Here is a 21,535-nt window from a genome sequence, read left to right as displayed (position 1 = left end):
CTAAATATGTCTGACTAAAAGATGTCTCTGGATGAATGCCTAATACAGGAAGTAAAAAACTGTCCATAAGATGGCTGAAAGTAAGTGGAAGATGGCAGCATCGGCACTGTTTCGTTTACACGTAGTTTTGTTTAGGAATATAATTATAAACTTAAAGCATTACATTATTATAGAAAGAAAAACTCAATGTCCAATATGTAAGGACCGCTATCGTTTGCTATTTTATTTTGTTTAATAATTCAAATTAAAATTCACAGTGATGAAACAACCTTGCCTATTAGTTCCGACATGACCGATTGATGGCACTGGCGTGGTTCTCTCACAAGGAGTGCAGATAGCAGCTCGTTCGTATACAAGACTCGTTATTGGTTTTTACGTTTAACGGCGTTCACCACCAAAGTGGGGACGATGACTTCCACCGCTAGATGGCATTAGCATCGAATTCGGTGGGAGGTAACCAAAACGTACTTTCTCGCTCGGATGAGGGAGACGCGACGCATAATGGGCAGTGTTTAGCAACGGACGAAAAATGTGAGCGTATTTTGCACGTATACAACTCACACAACGGCTAGACGCCTCTGGACTAGGCGCCGAAACGTGTGTGACACTCGGCCGCACGCACACGCAAGTTGGACGCTCCGCCTAGAGTCGGCAACGGTTGCTAAGGAATGCCCAAATTCCTCGCGAGAAACTTGAAAATCCTGAAAAAGGTGCTCCACGGGGACAACGATTTTGAGCGTATTTCTCAACCGATCGAGCTCAACGAGTGCTCGTTTTAAAGATAAAATGTTGACGTGTGTTTATATGGAAGCGATTTTCGACCAAGCACCACCTTCCTAGGTAAAAGGGCATTGAAATTATGTCGTTGCACTTTTTTATATGAAAATGACCACTTATCGAAAATAGCTCCCATATAAACACAGGTCAACATTTCATCTTCGATATGAGCACTCATTAAGCTCGATCGGTTTAGAAATACGTTCGGAATCGTTGTCCCCGTGAGGCCCTGCAAAATCGCTGGAGTGGTGAGCGCCCTTAACAGTAGAACGACCGGCAGACTTTTTTTTGGATAGGATGAGCCATATGAAACAAGTCATTTTGACCCGTCTTGGTAGTTCTAGTTTTAAGTAGTGATGCCATTCCTTTTCACTGTTTCAAATATCCGCAATGTAGGTACACATCAAAACGTAATCGTCCCGCCGCCGAAGAATGGATACTAGGAAGGAGAGATTATCGAAAACTACCCTATGAAGTCGACGAAAAAGCATCGAATATAAGCTGACGAAAAGGTGTCTGGATTTTGTAATCTTTTATTCTTAACTAGAAGATAACTAATCGTCATCTTTTGACCTTGACCAAAGGATGCCAAAATTCGGTGCATAAGACATCTTTTCGTCGACTGTGTTATAACCAAAACATGACTTTTCGAAAAATTCGTCATTTTTTTAGGCATTTTTTAGTCATCGTTGTGCTGTCTGGGTTGGATACGTACCTGTTGAGCATCAACAAATTCAGGTAACCGCAGAACGTTGAATGCATGAATTCAGGTAGCACTGGACACTGCAAATTCGTGGATATCTATCTAAAATCAAACACTTACCATTTGCGAATTATGTATCAACATATCAATCAGACATTTTATATTACAACAGGGACCAATCAGGGATACGACTTTGAACAATAACATTGTAACGAAAAGTCGAATACCAATCATGCTTACCTGTATTAACATTAATTTATCCTCGTCAAGCTTCTTTCCTAATGAACCACATCTTTCCAACACTTCAACCACAGAAATAACTAGAGAAGCATAATACATAAACTGTATAAAGCTTAAACATCTAAGTAGCTCGCTGCTTGCCATGCACCAAAATCATGATTCCTAAATCAGTATTTTATGTATGTATGACCAACTCATGCTTATTAAAACGTATTGGTGGACCTAGAATGACGGCATATTTTATCCCTTTGCGTTCTATATTTCACTCACAAGAACACAGTACAGACACAAACTATATAATAAATATATATAATATATACGAACAACAGAATTCAAATGTCCAGTGATCCAACATATAGGGAACACCTGGGCAAGTTGTCTTGCGAGGTACATTGACCAATGTTTAATACATTTTTTGTTTTTAACTTAATATCATTCTTAATTTCATCTTACAATCCTGTGTCCCACACTTTTGTTGGTACTTAACATGCAGCTTCGTTTATTTATAAAAAATGAACACACGAAAACTATGATGGGAAGTACATTTTCTCAGTCCCCATTTTTTCTTTTTTATTACAATAGTGTATTGCTTTTTATCATTTTGAAAATATGGAAAAAAGGAGCATCTATTTAGCTTTGCATCGCTGTGTATATATTTTTAAATAAAATTGTTAGTCATATGTTAATATGCTTCCAATTATTAAAATGACGTTCGGGGTAAATTGACTGACAAGCTCTTGGCGTCACGCTGACTGTTAGTTTTCCTATCATTTGTGCTTCAAATATATTCCAAATAATTATTTACTAGTTCACTTAAAATAATAAGCAAAGGTTGCTGTGCTCTAAATTTAACAAAAAAATATTAAAGCGGCTAATGTCAAGTCTAAAGCAAAGCCGAAGCAAATGCCTAAAGAAAAATACAGAGGAGTGTGGAAAAAAACGCTAAAGAAATGGAAACGGCAAGCCAAGGACGAAACCGAGACATTCTGTTTAATGTGCGGTGAATCTTATTCTTTGAATTTTCAGGGAAAAATTTCATCTATTTCACAAATCAATTTCACTAATCTAAATGTGTCGATCGACGTTAAAAGTATGAAAGAACGATACCACTAAAATACGAAACTAAAAGTGTCAATCGAAAGAAAACTGAACCATCCCTAATCTGAACGGTTTCGATAGTGATAGTTAACCTGAAAATGTCAGCATTAACGATTTATCTTGACAATTTGATTAAAATCTTCAACGAAATATTTATTTAACCTATAAATATCATCAATGTCTAACCTGAAAAAATGTGTTATCGATGTCAATAATCTGCAAATCATTCATTTGTCAGGATATAGAGGAAACGGCACATATATGTTTACCTCAAAATATTATCGATGTTTATTAACTTTGTTGCCGGCGTCTCACTGAGTGCGTTGTGTGCCACACAGAGCGCGGCGTGTCAACACGTCGAGGATGAAAACCAATCAGAACTGCAACGGAAGTGACCACGAGGTTAAGGTGAAGTGAAACACGTCGAGGAACTTGATCGACGTCGATAATGAGAGCTCGACGCCATTTCGGTTCTGGTCTGGGCTAAGCTAAAAAATTTTTTCCAAAAATCCAATTTTTCAATGTGTCAGGACAATTCTTAGATGATCATGAGTGATGTGTCAAAGTTTCGGACAGTTTGGTCTAATACCCTTAAAAAAAAAGTGTTGTATTCGAATCGACTGATTTGAAGGGGGTTTCACTTCACCTTAAGCGCAATTCTGATTGGTTTTTCATTTTCGATGGGTTCACGCGTCGTACTCTGTGTAATCGTCAATCGTTGCAGCGCTGGGCACCGCAGTTCATTTTCATTCCGCGAGGGGCGCCATCGAATGTCGTACGAAAAGTCGTATGAAGGTTGACCTATCATGTGAGTGCGAAAATGGTAGTCTGTGACTGGAGAGACGACGATGACGATATGAGAACGTTTCTGATAGGACCGAAAACTTTACCGTGCCCTATCATTACGTAGATAGCAGCAGTCAAAGTCCGGTAAATTAAAAAAAAACATCTGATGTTTTGAGTTGATCGAAAGTTTATTTCTTTATTTGTAGCAATGAAGAAGTTATATTTCTATTTTCCCCACTCCTGAAATCTCAATCCTTACTGTATAGAACTCTGTAGCGTCTCGAACCAAAGAATTCAGAAGTCCCATAGAAGCCCAGATTCTATGTTAGCGCTTGATCCTCTAAAAGTTGGCTAACAAACCAGAAGTGAGGGTAAAAGAGAAATCGCATGTGTTAGCCAACGACGTTATCTCACATACGGGAGGAAGAGAGACGCATATAGAAAGGGGAGTATTAGGGGTAAGATAAAGAAAGAATGCAATTCGCTATATATCGCCATAAAATTAAGAGAAATAGAGAGATGATTACAGCGCCGCCATCCGTTGGCTAATATACTATTTATCGAGCATCGAACGTCCGTATCTAGAATTCGAAAATTCTCGGTAACATTAAATTGGAGAAGGTAATTGTGAAACATACCGCAAGTTACCGGGAACATTGAGAATTTAAGAGAACGTTAATTTTGTTATTTATACTTTAGGTTTCTTCGTTTAAATAACTTTTTTTTTCCAATCAACTTCAAAGTTCAAGCTAAAGGGTAATAATTATTATTAGAAAATATTGATTATAGGGTCGTATTTACCTCCAGCTAAAAATATTCACGTATGTACAACTTCACGGAAAATTCCATGCGATTTGTTTCAAACGAACTGATATTTCATTCTGCGACGAAGCGAATGGGAGGTTTTGATTGGCTACGGAGAACGTACAACGGAAATTCCCCTCTACGATGTTTCTCTATAGCTAATCGAAATCTCTCGTTTGCTCTGTTGAAAAATTCAAATTCTCATAATTTCTCGATAAAAAAGGCTTTGGAGAAATTACCGATAAATTACCGGGAATTTCTCTTCGTTTCTGACGTAACTTACTGGATTTAGAACTCTATCCGTATCCTTCTGGGCTTCTATGGAGACTTCTGAATTCCTTGCTCGAACTGAACGCGCAGGGCGCGTTTCTCGCATCACTCAACGCTACGAGTTTTTCGCTCAAAAATTTTGTTGGCTCGACACTCTACCGAGTTTCTTGATATATAAATGCTTCAGCACACAAGCAAACATCACAGACTCGAAGATTTTAAATGGATCACCCTTGACATGACCATGTTTCATGAAGTACGTTGCTAGATCTAAAACACTGAACACATTCCCTCTTTGCATCCAATATGCCAATCACGGAAACATAACATATAGGTATGCAGGGTGTAACGAAACTGGTAATCACGGTTTATACAACGCTATCCTTGTTGAAAAAGGAGTCGAAAAGTCCTGTACTATTTTTTCCTACAGTGTATAAATTTCCCGTAATAACTAATTAAGGTGAAGTGAAACCCCCTTCAAATTAGTCGATTCGAATACAACGCTTTTTTTTAAGGGTATTAGACCAAACTGTCCGAAACTTTGACACATTACTCCTGATCATCTAAGAATTGTCCTGACATATTCAAAATTTGGATTTCTGGAAAAAATTTTTAACTTAGCCCAGACCAGAACCAAAATGGCGTCGAGGTCTCACATTTCGATCAATATATAATTATTGAAGGCTCTGATATCGGAAACGAAAGGGTCAGGACAATTTTACAACAATTTAGAACACTCTGGTAATCGATACACTCGCATTTCAACGGGATAAAGGCAAAAAAGTGTTGTATGCGCTTCTGTGCTAAAACAATGGGAATACGAGGTCTCGGAGTGAAAATTTAATTGACCTGGAAATTACAGATGGCGCAGGGGGTCCCTCTGCAGTGAATTAGGGCCCCAGAAAGCATGAATTCAGAAGATTTCTGGACATTTACTTCGATTTCTTGATATTTATTGTACGAAAACAACAGGTGGAGTATGCCATTTGGTACAATACGCAATATAATTCGACACAGCTGTCAACATAAAAACGAACGTCGACAACGTAGGCATTTAGAAAAATCTTCTTTATCGACGTCGATCAAGTTCCTCAACGTGTCTCACTTCACCTTAAGGTGAAGTGAAACATCCTTCAAATCAGTCGATTTGAATACAACACTTTTTTTTAAGGGTATTAGACCAAACTGTCCGAAACTTTGACACATTACTCCTGATCATCTAAGAATTGTCCTGACACATTCAAAATTTGGATTTCTCAACAAAATTTTTTAACTCAGTCCAGACCAGAACCAAAATGGCGTCGAGCACTCATATTTCGATCAATAGACAATTATTAAAGGCTCTGATATCAGGAACGAAAGGGTCAGGACAATTATACTACAATTTAGAACACTGTGGTAATCGATAAACTCGCATTTGAACGGGATAAAGGCAAAAAAAGTGTTGTATGCGCTTCTTTGCTAAAACGATGGTAATACGAGGTCTCGGAGTGAAAATTTAATTGACCTGGAAATCACAGATGGCGCAGGGGGTCCCTCCGCAGTCAATTAGGGCCCCAGAAGGCATGAATCCAGAGGATTTCTGGAGTTTTAGTTCGATTTCTTTAGAATTATTGTACGAAAACGACAGGTGGAATATGCCATTTGGTACAATACACAATATAATTCAACCCAGCTGTCAATATAAAAACGAACGTCGCAACGTAGGCATTTAGAAAAATCTTCTTTATCGACGTTGATCAATTTCCTCGACGTGTTTCACTTCACCTTAAGGCACGGCCAATCAATCACGCTCCCGAACGGAACGCACAGTGAAGACGCCGGTAAGGTTGCAACGCAGACAGCCAAACGCAGCTCCACTATCCGTTTCGTTCGGAAACGCGATTGATTGGCTATGATTTAATTAGTTATTATAGGAAATTTATACAATATAGGAAAAAATAGTAAAGGACTTTTGGGCTCCTTTTTCAACGAGGATAGCGCTATATGAGCCGTAACTATCAATTGTGTTACGCCCTATATATGTACATTAACGGCGTTCACCACCAAGTAGGGACGATGACTTCCACCGCTAGATGGCATTACCATCGAATTCGGTGGGGGGTAACCAAAACGTACTTTCTCGCTCGGATGAGAGAGACGCGACGCATAATGGGCAGTGTTTAGCAACGGGCGAAAAATGTGTGCGTATTTTGCACGTATACAACTCACACAACGGCTAGACGCCTCTGGACTAGGCGCCGAAACGTGTGTGACCCTCGGCCGCACGCACACGCAAGTTGGACGCTCCGCCTAGAGTCGGCAACGGTTGCTAAGGAATGCCCAAATTCCTCGCGAGAAACTTGAAAATCCTGAAAAAGGTGCTCCACGGGGACAACGATATTGAGCGTATTTCTCAACCGATTGAGCTCAACGAGTGCTCGTTTTAAAGATAAAATGTTGACGTGTGTTTATATGGGAGCGATTTTCGATCAAGCACCTCCTTCCTAGGTAAAAGGGCATTGAAATTATGTCGTTGCACTTTTTTATATGATAATGACCATTTATCGAAAATCGCTCCCATATAAACACAGGTCAACATTTCATCTTCGATATGAGCACTCGTTAAGCTCGATCGGTTTAGAAATACGTTCGGAATCGTTGTCCCCGTGAGGCCCTGCAAAATCGCTGGAGTGGTGAGCGCCCTTAATGTACAAGCAGGCCCAGTTGCACCGTACGCTCCAAGATCTTGATCCTTAGGGCAGCACTTTTGTACATGACCGACGTGTACATGTCGCGTGTTGGCTGATCCAGAGCGCTGACCAGGCACTCCTGACGACGTCAAGTCGACGACCGTCCACTGGATATATTTCTGCGGACTCGGTCCATTGGCTCTCTTTCGCCGTGGCTTCAGCCGTAATGGTGCAAATCCACCGTCGACTCGAGCATTAATAATGAATATATTTTGCCGGGACACACGCGCGTCCGCCTAGGCACGTGCGAGTCGTGCTAAATGCACGGTTTCCTCGGTGACGTCTACTCGGCCTCCACCTAAAACGTTATTTATGACTCCCGAACCCGATTGTGATTTCGCAACCGCAACCTCTCCTCGCTTGATGAAATCGTACCTCTTCCTTGAAAACTAAAGCTCTTTTCCCGAGTCAGAAAATATACGTAATTGAAAATGGTATGCATGAACCGGTACGTTGAAAAGAATCCGGTCCAAGTTCCCCGGTATATCTTGTCACGGTCCACAAATAACCGCACAACCTCGCGACGAGGATGTTTCCAAAATATATATAATCGCGCTAAATATTATTTTACAAATAGTCCACTCGGTCTAGGGCGTTATTTACGAGCGATGTTCTGACATGGGAAACCTCATACCCCCACTTGTCATCGACTACTTTAGCCTCGTTTTTCTTTTTATAATTAATTAAGAGCTTTAATGCAATTTCTACCAATACAGGAATGATTCAGTATATGAAATCTTACATAATCTACATTTTAATAAAACAGAGTCGACGGTATATCAGGGATTTCTCTAGGACGGGAGTTAATGGGACGCACTCGGTGCGAAGGCGGCACGCGAATATTTGATAAACTTGGCCGGTCTCTTGAGGATGTTTCTCAAATAGATGTAATCTCACTACATGTTATTTTACAAATAATTCATCCGATCCAAGAGACAATTTCTGATTTTACTAAAGACGCTCGAGACAACCTCAAACGCTACTTGTCACCGAAGATTCCGTTGAGTCTAACAAGGCTGACAAATACTTGCTCGACATGATTTTGTCAGAATAACATAACTTTTACAAGATCTTTAATCATATCATCGCTCGATGAATATAATAATGGAAACGACTGCGGGCGGATATATCTGTCGAAGATTAAGGTCCATGAGGTGAGATTGGGCGAGTCGTCCGCAATGCCAAGGCGGTACGTGTAAACGTTGCACAAACTTGACCGATCTCTAGGAGATGTTTCCCAAACTGGTACGCGGAGTAATATCGCTAAATATTATTTTACAAACAGACGGGTCCATGTGTGGACGTGCGTGCGGGTGGGTGTGTGCAACCAGGGTGCCCCGACGTGTCCAAAACATTTTAAAACCGCTCACCGCCTAAATCACCCTCGGTGGAGGTCGGCTGACGTTTATTGCCGGCGACCACTTAGGCTCTTGGTGAGGCAGAAAAAAGACTGAGAAAAGAGAAAAGGACGAGGACACGAGACCGACTGCTTTATTTGTATTAACAATATACTCCTGTTCACGATTCATCGGCAACCCTGCACTCGTGGTTTCTTTCTCAGTAACCGAATCGACCTCTCATTCGCTCTTCATTCACATACGCAACACCCGTTCAAATTTCACTCACCATCCCACCTCTCTTTGCACGCAGCTGTCTATTGGTATGTATAACATATTTATGTATACGATAAAAATGATCACACGCGAACTTGCGCCATTTCTGCTTCCTTAATACTTAAGAAACACCCGATGACGGAAGTGAGTACGAAACGTCTCTGGGCTATTCCGGAAATCCGTTAGTCCTCGGCAAGGAGATCATACTCGAGGTTCGGGTCCTGCAACAAATTCAGACGATCAATTAAACCCTATTACAATTTCATAATTCGTTAATATATTTATAAGTATAATTAAAAATTATCCGGAACTTCTTCATTTCGATCGACTTCACCATCCCCTTAAGGGATAGAGTGTTGGAGGTAACGTCAGAGGTGCTTGAAATTCGGAGACTCACACCGTAATTTAACACAAATTATTTAAGTTACTTCTTTACCAATAAAGAAAAGAAAAAGCCATCTCCGTAGTGGTTTGATTACTGTTCCCGTAATTAAGGTGATATGAAAGAGTCAGCCTACATATTGTAGGAGACAGAAGTTCGAGCCATCTCTCTCTTAAGGTGAAGTGAAACCCCCTTCAAATCAGTCGATTCGAATACAACGCTTTTTTTTTAAGGGTATTGGTATGGATTTTTGGACAAATTTTTTTAACTTAGCCCAGACCAGAACCAAAATGGCGTCGATCTCTCATATTTCGATCAATATACAATTATCGAAGGCTCTGATATGAGAAACGAAAGGGTCAGGACAATTTTACGACAATTTAACACTCTGGTAATCGAGAAACTCGCATTTGAACGGGATAAAGGGAAAGCAAGTGTTGTGTGCGCTTCTTTGCTAAAACGATGGGAATACGAGGTCTCGGAGTGAAAATTTAATTGACCTGGAAATCACAGATGGCGCGGTCAATTAGGGCCCCACAAAGCATGAATCCAGAGGATTTCTGGAGTTTTAATTCGATTTCTTGATATTTATTGTACGAAAACGAAAGGTGGAGTATGCCATTTGGTACAATATCCAATATAATTCGACACAGCTGTCAATATAAAAACAAACGTCGGCAACGTAGGCATTTAGAAAAATCTTCTTTATCGACGTCGATCAAGTTCCTCGACGTGTTTCACTTCACCTTAACCTCAAGTAAAGAGTATCCCCGCTGCAAAAATTCTGAGAAAACGAATGAGTAATACGGAGTTGGTCGAAAAATCGGAGAGTATCGTAGAAATCATAGAAGTTTATCGTCCTCGGAATCCATCGAAAGTAACACACGTGGAAGCGTGTGGGTCCATGTCGCAAAAATCTATGGTGAATCATTACAAACATAACGCGTAACTGATATAACTACGGAACGTGGCTTGGGGCAGAGGGTGCTTTCTCTCTCTCTCTTTCTCCCTCTCCGAGCTTTCGCAAATCCCCTCGGGTTGTTTATTCGACGGCAGTCACGGTGTATTTTGTTTACAGCTCTGTTGCCATAACAAACCGAGCCGGAGGGAGTCGTAAGAGGCACACCGTGAGCTTGAGCGGTTCCATGTTTTGTCACGCTCCGCTCCATGCTTTTACTCACGACTTCCTCGTTGGACAAGAGATCCGAGGTGGAACGCTAAATATTACGGGCTTTTAAATCAGAAATACTTATAGCAACCCTTCCCGACCGTTCTCCAAGTTGATACATTTCGTCGATTAATCGAAAGTACAAAGGTGGTGAATGCAAAAACCGCGAAGTGGAGCAATGAGCCTTTATAAATTCGCTGAGTTTTGACTTAACACGGGTATTCCGTCAGACACGTTGCGTTAAGGTGAAGTGAAACTCCCTTCAAATCAGTCGATTCGAATACAACACTTTTGTTTTAAGGGTATTAGAGCAAACTGTCCGAAACTTTGACACGTCACTCCTGATCATCTAAGAATTGTCCTGACACGGTCAAAATTTAGATTTTTGGACAAAATTTTTTAACTTAGCCCAGACCAGAAATGGCGTCGAGCTCTCATATTTTGATCAATATACAATTATCGAAGGCTCTGATATGAGAAACGAAAGGGTCAGGACAATTTTACGACAATTTAGAACACTCTGGTAATCGATAAGTTCGCATTTGGACGGGATAAAGGCAAAAAAAGTGTTTTATGCGCTTCTATGCTGAAACGGTGGGAATATGAGGTCTCGGAGTGAAAATTTATTTGACCTGGAAATCACAGATGGAACAGGGAGTCCCTCTGCAGTCACTTAGAGCCCCAGAAAGCATGAATCCAGAGGATTTTTGGAGTTTTACTTCGATTTCTTGATATTTATTGTACGAAAACGACGGATGGAGTATGTCATTTGGTACAATATCCAATATAATTCGACACAGCTGTCAATATAAAAACAAACGTCGTCAACGTAAGCATTTAGAAAAATCTTCTTTACCGACGTCGATCAAGTTTCTCGACGTGTTTCACTTCACCTTAAACAGCTCAAGTGGACCTACAGTTTCCCTTCGCGCCACTACATATATTCATATGATTCAGTGCTACAGTGGTTATTCCGAAATTTGGATATCTAGTCCAACATTAAATTCGAGCATTACAATCACCCTCGCAAAACGTACCCACAGGATCAACCAAAAACAATTTCGAACTAAGCGAAGCCTTTACCCGCATAATATATTCGTTCGCCGATTATCGGCGAGAAAAAAGAAGAGTACGCCTCCGAAACGTGGAAGCGGAAAGACGTCTAAATTAAGACTTCAGGTACAATATCCAATTTAATTCGACACAGCTGTCAATATAAAAACGAACGTCGGCAACGTAGGCGTTTAGAAAAATCTTCTTAATCGACGTCGATCAAGTTCTTCGACGTATTTCACTTCACCTTAAACAGCTCAAGTGCACCTACAGTTCCCCTTCGCGCACCTGCATATATTCATATGATTCAGTGCTACAGCGGTTATTCCGAAATTTGGATATCTGGTCCAAAATAAAATTCGAGCATTACAATCACCCTCGCAAAACGTACCCACAGGATCAACCAAAAACAATTTCGAACTAAGCGAAGCCTTTACCTGCATAATATATTCGTTCACCGATTGTCGACGAGAAAAAAGAAGAGTACGCCTCCGAAACGTGGAAGCGGAAAGACGTCTAAATTAAGACTTCCCGGGCCAACTAAGCGCTTTTGTTTCGCCCTCTGACGTTTCTCTCCTTTTGATCTCTTTATTTAATCCGATACTATACGTCCCGGGTGCTCGATACCCGTATAAACGATACAGCATCACATTATACGGTGCGTTCGGCCCAACCCACGTATCCGTTACACATGTACACATCGGCCGGTATGCAACGCGTGCACGTCTGTGCTGGGTCTGGCACTCTGTTTTGGTAACGCTACACCCTTCTAGGGTTACTCGGTCATATTTAAGGGCATTAAGCCATCGTCTAATTGCACTTGCCCTCGGCCACCTTTTCCCGGCGCTTTCTGCTCCCATTAACAAATAGCAAGCCGTCGAAGAGCCCGGGGCCATCGGGAGGCATCGCCTCGCCCAGAAGAGGTCTCGACTAACCCAACAAACAGAGATTTACAACCAAAACGCAATTTTTATTTTTTATGCAAAACGCAAAAAAAAATGGTTTTAACCATCCGGTCACGATAAGGCTCGCATACAAAGCTGCAACAGTTCCCATAATTATAACCACGGGTTGAAGGGTTACTTTAACTTTGATTCACCATTAACCAGGGTGAAATGAATAATCGGAGGAATTGGCCGATACGAAATTATCGACTTACTTTCGCTTCAGGAAAACTTGCATGCCAGCATGAAAAGTAAACAAGAGATGGTGAGGACTCAGAGATTGATCTTTCCAGGCTCGCTTACGGCTACGTAAACTTTCTCGTTGCCGCGAATTAAGGAGAGTAAGATCTATCGAACTAAAACGCTAATCATAGAAGAGTGACATGGGGATTAATCCAATGGAAATTGTAAATGGTTTTGAAGAAAATGAATTTGATTTCTACCTGCTTGGCACCGCGATGACTTATGATTAACGGATCAAAATCAAAGTGCGTTTTTAAAAATTTGAATTTTTGCATCGTTTATATGAAAACGCCTACCTGAATAATTGAACAAGTATGATGATTTATTACACACTGCCGGTTGACATAAATAATCTATGCTGGAATGAGATCGTATCCGCCACGAGGTTTCTTATGAACGAATGAATTCACTTTGAAGTACCTACATTGTAATGTCAATTTTCACTTACTGTTGTATCGATATCTTCATCCAATTCAACATCTAGATCTAGGTCATCGTCGTCATCCTCCACCGTTAGAGGTCTCGCACTGCTCAATGATTTCGACGACTGTTCGGGCATTGATGATTTCGACGGTGCGGAAATTGATGTCTGTACTTCGGAAATTTGCAGTTCTTGAAGTCTATCGCCTATCGTTGCGGAATCGTCTGATTGCTCTTGGGGTACTCCTGGCAATGCAGATTCCACATATGAGAACTGACCAGCTGCTTCGGCAGCCAGTACCTCTTCCATTGGTTTGCGCTCGATGTTAGGCTGGAAGACAATAGTAAATTAATGCTCATTAAAAGAGAATCATTGCAATAATTTAGGAAAAACAATAAACGCTTCAGAAGTCTTAAGCATCGTAACAAATTTCATGAACCCTAGCAAACTTGAGAAATAAAGTATCACGCACAAATTTTAATAAGTTCAGATTTCGTGTAAGATAAAACCACTTTCCATAAAAAATATTAATTCTTTGAATATTTTAAAGTTAATCAAACAACATGCTTGCTCTTAAACATCATTCCATGTATTATTTATAGATTTTGCGATCGGGGTACTAAAATTGTACCGGAGAAAAAGTTACTCTAATATATAACCTCAGCTTTTAGCAGAAAGTTAAGAATAAAAAGAATTAAGAGTTATTCAAAGTACATTTCTATGTTCGTGGTAATGGCATTGTCACGACAAGCTAACTCTGTGGTAGAGCATGTCGCATTTACACATTTCAAGCGTGTAACTTACTACCATTGACACGTAACACGTCGCAGTAAACAAGCACCGGTTTGTATACTATTTATTTTCGACACCGCACTGTTTATAAAACACGTTGATAGGGCGCAACAACAAACACCTTGGCTAGACTTAACATGTTATAAAGAGAAGAAATTAAATAACGGAAGAAAGCACTGAAATTTAAATACAATCACTAAATAAAAATGCGCTCTATTTCTGTTTATTGTGCATAGATAATTATGTATTAACCCTAGAACTCCCAAACCCAGTCAAAATGATTGGTTTTAGATGGCCCCCAAAAAATCGACCGGTAGTTTTAAATACTGTTGACACTAGATTGCCGGAACGAGTCAATTTGACTCATTTACGATTTTATTGCTATATATATAGAAAAACTTAAATAATTTATTTTTAAAACATATGTTGGTTTTTAATAAAATTATGAAATGTATACAAATGCTAATTCCTTCCTCTCCTCACTCCTTAATTACAAAAATCCATATGTCCTATACCTATTTTGACGGATGTGAGTCAAATCGAATCATTAAATATTTTTAAAGTCGGTCGTTTTACCCACATGTAACTTATTTCTTGGCCATAGAAATTTGTTGTAAACAATCTGATTCGATAGTTTTCACGTTCAAACTTGTCAATTTACTTAGATATCTATTGCAAACTTGCACATTCAATATTGTGAAATTATTTGTTGCGAGTCTTTTTTGTTGAAGGCTTTTATGAAAGCTCTGATAAAAAATTCTTTGTGCTCTTCCATTTCGATTTATGGCATCGGAGAGAATAATGCATTTTTGGTAACACAAAAAAGAAATAAATTTTATAAATTATTTTTGAAGAATTTTTGCGTACCAAGGTAATTTCAAAATTTATTTATAAGATGTGTTTACGTAAATGTAAATAAATATTTTAGTTCTAGATAAGGGTTGCTATTATGACAAAAAATATAAGAGACCTTAAATTGCGAAAAAAAACTGACCCAAATAAGAGGAAACCAATCAGATATCGAATCCGATGCATCTGATATTGAACTATATGAAATAGAGAATCAAGCTAATAGGATTGAATTTTCGAGCAGGGAAGATGAAGATCTTCATCGTACACCTCCTAGAAAAAGAAGAGCTTGTTTTCTATCTGAAAGTGAATCAAGTACTAGTGATAGCGATCGTTATATAACTCTTGGCAAAAGAAGAGTACGATATATTCCTGATTTTGAAACCGAAAGTGAATTAGACCCTGCAGATAGATCTGATAATGAAGAAATTTCAACACAAAGGGCTGCTGATAGTACATTATGGGAAACATCGAAAGATGGTAAAAATACTGGTAGATTTCCCGGTCATACCAAATTCAAAGACGTCTCAGGGCCAACTTCCTACTCCAAAAGAAATATTATACTTGGTACTGTAAAGAGTACTTCCAGAATGTATATGTAACAATTGTTTTGAATAAAATTTCATTAAAATAAAATTTCATTTTTTTTTTTTAAACTCAATTTCGATGTTTGAGTCAAATTGACTCATTTCAGGCAAAATAGGTATATACCCAACATCTGGCAATCTAGTGTTAAACATGAGCATGTAATATTTAATAGACTGAATCATTTTTATTACTTACAGGACCGGAAATTACTCTTAAGAAAAAATAAGATTGCCAATCTTGAAAGGAATGTATGAATGGTATTATTAAAATTGAAAGAAGTGGCGAAATTAATACAATCGGCGTTATCGATAACAGTAATAAGGCGACGCCTAACCTTTACGATATATTTGCACGCATGCTGCGCGGGGATCAAAGAAAAATATTTATATAATACCAAGCATTGTAATCGTCACTACAATTACAATCAGAAATCGTGGCTTGATTGATTCTGCTACTGGATTAGTCTCACCAAAATAATTTGCGCAACATGAACACAACTTCCACTCATTATTGCGCAATCATCATAAATCAATTTACTAGGTCTGCTCTACAATGTCACTGGGTGCCAAGTATTCATTCATAGAATTTCGTCCTTTGTGACGTAGATCAATTTTGCAAAAATTACGATTTAAAAAATTATGGACAAACGTTTATTCCTGTACCGGAATTCTCATTGTTACAAAGATATTACGTTTATAATGCATATTATCTTGTTTTACTTTTATTTCCTTTTTCTTCAAAATTTTCTTAAGGGGGGATTCTCGTATAACATTGAAAAAAATCGTGTTTTTTTTTTCTTTTTTCCATAAATCGAAATAACAATGTAAATTAAGTTACAGCGAATGTAGTGCAACGCGTCAGATTATTATTTACGACGGACGTTGCCGTTGTCTTCACACATGTAAAAATATCTAAAATAACTGTAAAGATATCCGAACAACACACGTCACAAATCCTCGGTTATAAAATGGGTGCTACCGAAATACAATGTTTTGTTACCTGACTATATTTTTACATAAAAAATAAAATATAGACAAATTGATAAAAGATTGGACCGACACCGAAGCCACGATTAAACGTGTCTTTCTCGAAACTACATTTTTCAAACTGGCGGACAGGATAACTCAAAAACGAATCAACCGATCAATTTCGCACACAGCCCATTCGATTCCTTATACATTTCGCCACGGGATAAACCTTTAATACCTATGGTATTATTTATTTATAACATTTTTATCGGTAATTTAAAGTCGACTTTGAGCTGAAAAAAGTTCATTCTTATTTCAAGTGCTAGAAGTTTGTCAATTTTCGAAATATTCTTACTGAAATAGGTTCAAATCCAGCGTAAACTATCCAGCTTTAAGAAAATATTTTACTTTTGGTATTGAGATGAATATGTTAGATGCTACACGGCCCGCCGGCAGCCGCTATGCCGCCGGGAGTGGCTGAGATAGATATATCCTATTTGGAGATACATAAAGAAAATAATAAGAAAAGAATATCTCTTTAAACTTTAAGGATGCCTCTTCCTATTAAAAAACAAAGCTGATTTTAACATCACCAATAGTTTTCTTATAAAAAAATTAATAAAAGTTGCTAGTTTTTAGCTTGTTACACAACAATCCCCCTTAGGAGTCTTAAATATTTTTTAAGAACATAAGTGAAGTAGTTTTCAATATACCTAAGTGTCGTATAATTACTATAACAACATTATCAAAACATTACAAAATTTAAGACAAGTCCGTAACTAAGTAATAATGAAGCTGAATTGAAACAAACTAACAACTTAAATCTTTCATGAGAAACGGATCCATTGAACGCAATCCATTGAAATGCTCTCACTAATTACCCGAAAAATATACAATACTTAGTTGCATCATACCTGAGAATGAATCATGTATTTTAACCCTTTCAATACTACCAGTAACTATTGTTACCCACCATGGCACACTCACTGTATTCTACCGATCACTATAATCGCTCATATCATAAGTTTGCTATATCTTACCGATGACTACTACCATCCGTTAAGATTTAATAAAATTTGAATAAGAAAAAGAACAAGGTGAAAAGTACGTTCGCGACGTTACCGACCTGTACTGTAACGCCGTACTTGCAATTCGACTATCCATCCTACGAAAGCAGCGCCGAATGACGTAATCGCATCAAAAGATTACTTAAGACTTTTGAAACGTCACAGTGTAGATTCAATGATTAATAGAACTGTAGTCCATTCTACTAATTACATCGATCAACAACTTTGCAAAAATATAAAATAAATTTCAATCCGTACCTTCACCAATGGAAATTCGGACGCTGGAATTTTCTTTTTATTCTCTTCTTTCAAGAATTGTTCAACCTTGAGGACTTCCCTGTATCCAGGGAAAAGATTTTCATATTGTTCTGGATCAGCCAAACTTTGACCGGCCTTTTCGCTAACAGCCGACAACTTTTTCCTCCATAATTTTACAACGGACGAAATTTCACTCGGTGCGTATGCCCTGGCAAAGAATGCCGCTTCAGGAATGCGATCAGTTTTTATGAGAATCTCCAAGCATTTCTTTACATCGCCCAGAAGAAAATTGGATAAGAAAGAAATGTTGTTCTTCCCAGACTCGTCAGCCGCTGTGCCCAATTTGTCAATCATGCTTGCGTTTCCGGTACTAGTCGCTAGGAGAAGTAAACCACCAAAATCTTGAGCATGGTGTAGACATTCTTGAGCCAAACGTAATTTTCCTTTTTGAGTGGCAAGAGTTGCCAGTTGGCGCCACTTCTGTTGACTATTTGCTTCTTTTGCCAGTGTATGCGCAGTGGCCAAATCTCCAAGTGTTAGGGCAAGTTCAAATCTATGTTCAGGATCTGTTGATACAGCGAGAGCTTGTTCTCTGAATCCCTGGAAACAATACGTTATCACGTGAGTCAAATATGTGTACGACTTTACATGTTTCGCATGTATTAAGTTAAATTTTATTGTATTAACCTGTTTCTCCAAGAAATGTGCCACTCTAGTACGGTGTTCTTTAGGAACAGTTGGAAGGACCCTATCAGCTGTTTCAAAATCTTTCCTCATAACTGCGGTTTGATATTCCAGAACGGAAAGTAAGAGAGAATAGGAAACTACGGAGAGTTCCTTGTCACAAAGGTAAAGTCTGTTATCTCGAGGGACATAACCAAGCAGATACATTGGTCTGTCTAAGTGAGAAATGGTTACAACTTCACCTCCGACAAAGTAATTCACACGATTTACACTGTTGGTATAAATAAAGCAATCACCAACCCAAAGACCTGTCTTCACTACTTCGTTCATCTCTGCAACCATCTGCAAAAATGTTGTATCGCTTATGTTATAAAAATCATGACAAAAGCAACATTACTGTGACTAAAAATTACTTTTCATAGAAAATCACCTCAAATGCATCTTCGATATCCTCTGAATTTTCAGAAGCATTAGCTACAACATCCGCGTGATACTTCAAAATGAAATATTGGTCTGCTGTTGCTAAAGTTACCAGTGCAGCATTTTCAGCCCAATAGACATGTGTTGGTTGAATATCGATACGACGAATTAATTTCAGACTGTCCCAATCATAAAACGAAAGACCCGAACCCGATGAAACACCCAGCATAAAACCACCAAATATTCCTAAAAATAAATAGCAAATTAAAAATCAAAGTCAATAATATAGAAAAGACCTCTTAAAATTAAAGGACTTACCATCAGCTCCTGAGTCAGGTTTGAAATTTTTTCGTTCCTTAAAATTTTTGAAAACTGTGACTGTAGTAGTACTCTCTCTAACGGCATACTGACTTGAATCAGCAGCCCAAACAAATTCCGATGCTTGGCCAAAGGCTTTATTTCTTAAAGCCATAGATGTGTATATAATATATTCTCCATCTCCACATACAACAAGAAATCTTCCATTGGGATTATGTTGAATAGTTTGTGGATAAATTTCACAAGCACCCATATCTTTAACAGATAATGGTAGCCGTTCTCCATCTTGAGCTTCTTCCCCTAAAGCTTTCAAATTGACTTGCTGAATTTCACTGTGTCTAGCCCATACTATTTTACCGCCTAAAGAATCCATTGAAACTGCTGGCTCCTCTCTTCCCACTTTTACTACTACGCTTCCTTCGTCATAACCAATAGATACATTATTAGAACCACGTAAACAGGCAATTGTCCAAACTCGTTCAAAACCATAATTTAACGATGATTCTAAGCGATATGTTCCAGCATGCCAAATTCTAACGGTGCCATCTTCGGAACCGGTAAGGACAATAGGCAACTCAGGATGGAAGCAAACAGCTGAAATATTCTGAGTATGCCCTTCAAGAGTTTGTACACAAGTCTTATTTTGGTAATCCCATATTTTGACATATTTATCATCTGCTCCTGAGATTAAATAGGGTTTGTCTCCACCATGATAATAATCGACGCAGTTAACACCTTTCTCGTGTCCTTCCAATGTAAAGTTCGCGGTGGATGATCCAAGTTGCCAAACTTTCACTGTTCTGTCTAGTGATGCACTAGCAAAAGTATTGTTGTCTTTGGGATTAAACACTATTTGCATAACATAATGTGTATGACCCTCAAATATCTGTTGACAAAGCCATGATTTCTCCCAGTTCCACAATTTTATCAACATATCATCTGTAATAGACAGCTTTTATGAAATAATATTTGAAAGGTATTATTTCCAATAATTTAGATACAATTTAATTAAAACATTATGCATACCGCTACTGGTAAGTATAAATGGTTGAGTAGGATGTACCGCAATACATCTGACATAATCACTGTGTGCTTCAAAAGAATGAATGCGCTCCAATGTATTATAATTGAAGACTCTAACTTGCATATCATCAGATCCAGTAACAACCCAATTCTTCCGAGGCACAAACTTGGCGGCTCGTACCGGTAAGTCGCATACCTCAAACGTTTTCACTAATGTCTGAGTCTCGTGATTCCAAATGTTCACATTACCCTGGTATAAGGAACACAACATCCATGGCTCCGTAGGATGAAGGTCTACGCTCTTCACTCGATCCGATCTTGCAGTTAGTTTACGTTTAATATCTAACCGCAGTGGCTGAAAATATAAAAGAAACTATCATTACTTCTGTTATTTACACCAATTGTTGAGAAACCTTCTCTATAAACATGATACTCAATTTTAGTTCAATATTACTAATCATAAATAGCCCATGCAAATTTCCTGGTAATCAAACAACTGTCCTCTCAACAATGATGTCATTATCAGTGTCTACTAAGAAATACGCCTAAATCATTAAACTGCATAATAACATTTACAATTAACGTATACAAATTAATAAAACATGTTTTGGAAATAATATAAATCAACGGCAACTATTACCTATATCAAACTATATTAAGAATAATATATATTTTTGACATGTAAAGAAAGGTATGGACTCCGCATGAAGCTCGCTCAGTACCTAAATATAATTAGTAATTATTATTAACAAAGGAAGTACAAACCATTTTTACGGTTTACTCTTTTCTGCGCGAGTAATAAGGTCACAATCTTTAATGAACAGACAGCAATTGAAAAACCAAACACCACACCGCTGCCACCAACTTAGGACGTGGCTGATCGCTCAGATGAAAATGGCGCCCGCGACGAGCAGAAGACGGTCGCGCTGATGTTTTTCAACGTATATATGAATATATACACTCATCGTATATTTGGAGGAAATACGTGATCTGAAAACACAGAAACCCTCTATTTATAACATATTTCGTATATTAAAATTGTACTGATACTTTTGGTACAATAAATTAAGTTGAGTGGCATATTCAAATTGATAGCAATTTCCGTGGACATAGGAATACACAGAGTGGACATTTGATCGCGGGATTGAAGCCAAGGGGGGAGAAATCGGCCATATTGTCGTGTTTACTGGCATTCATCGATGGTTTCCTCGCGGACCTACTGCCCTCTCCATACGCGCAGTGTACTAGCGGCGGGAGCAGCACGGAATTTAAATCGCCCAAGGGGTAGAATGGATTTCCTAGAGAAAAAAAATGTTCATAAACAAAAATAATTA

General features: G+C 38.6%; 1 protein-coding gene across 1 annotated transcript; it reads right to left on the bottom strand.

Annotated features, from left to right (window-relative positions):
• Positions 1–8,064: 8,064 nt before the first annotated feature.
• Positions 8,065–21,245, bottom strand: LOC105694719 (coatomer subunit beta'). The gene is made up of 8 exons (XM_012415642.2): positions 20,967–21,245; positions 20,205–20,556; positions 19,179–20,117; positions 18,871–19,106; positions 18,444–18,782; positions 17,757–18,356; positions 13,262–13,564; positions 8,065–9,244 (listed from the first exon to the last, which is right to left on the bottom strand). Exons 1-8 carry the CDS (start codon positions 20,967–20,969, stop codon positions 9,206–9,208), a joined length of 2,811 nt encoding a protein of 936 aa, XP_012271065.1. The 5' UTR covers positions 20,970–21,245; the 3' UTR covers positions 8,065–9,205.
• Between the last annotated feature and the right edge of the window lie 290 nt (positions 21,246–21,535).

This window comes from Orussus abietinus, unplaced genomic scaffold, assembly GCF_000612105.2.
Source record: "Orussus abietinus isolate OABI.00-Male unplaced genomic scaffold, Oabi_2.0 scaffold137, whole genome shotgun sequence".
NCBI classification, from domain to species: Eukaryota; Metazoa; Arthropoda; class Insecta; order Hymenoptera; family Orussidae; genus Orussus; species Orussus abietinus.
Note: the sequence above shows the minus strand (reverse complement) of the source record. Positions and strands in the feature narration are given on the sequence as shown.

Bases quoted from the DNA above. Each gene is read 5' to 3' on its own strand.
- LOC105694719 (XM_012415642.2), bottom strand. The intron at 13,565-17,756 runs GTACGGATTGAA...ATTGTCTTCCAG, and splicing joins CCGAATTTCCATTGGTGAAG to CCTAACATCGAGCGCAAACC. The intron at 9,245-13,261 runs GTAAGTGAAAAT...AATTTGTTGCAG, and splicing joins ATGAAGATATCGATACAACA to GACCCGAACCTCGAGTATGA.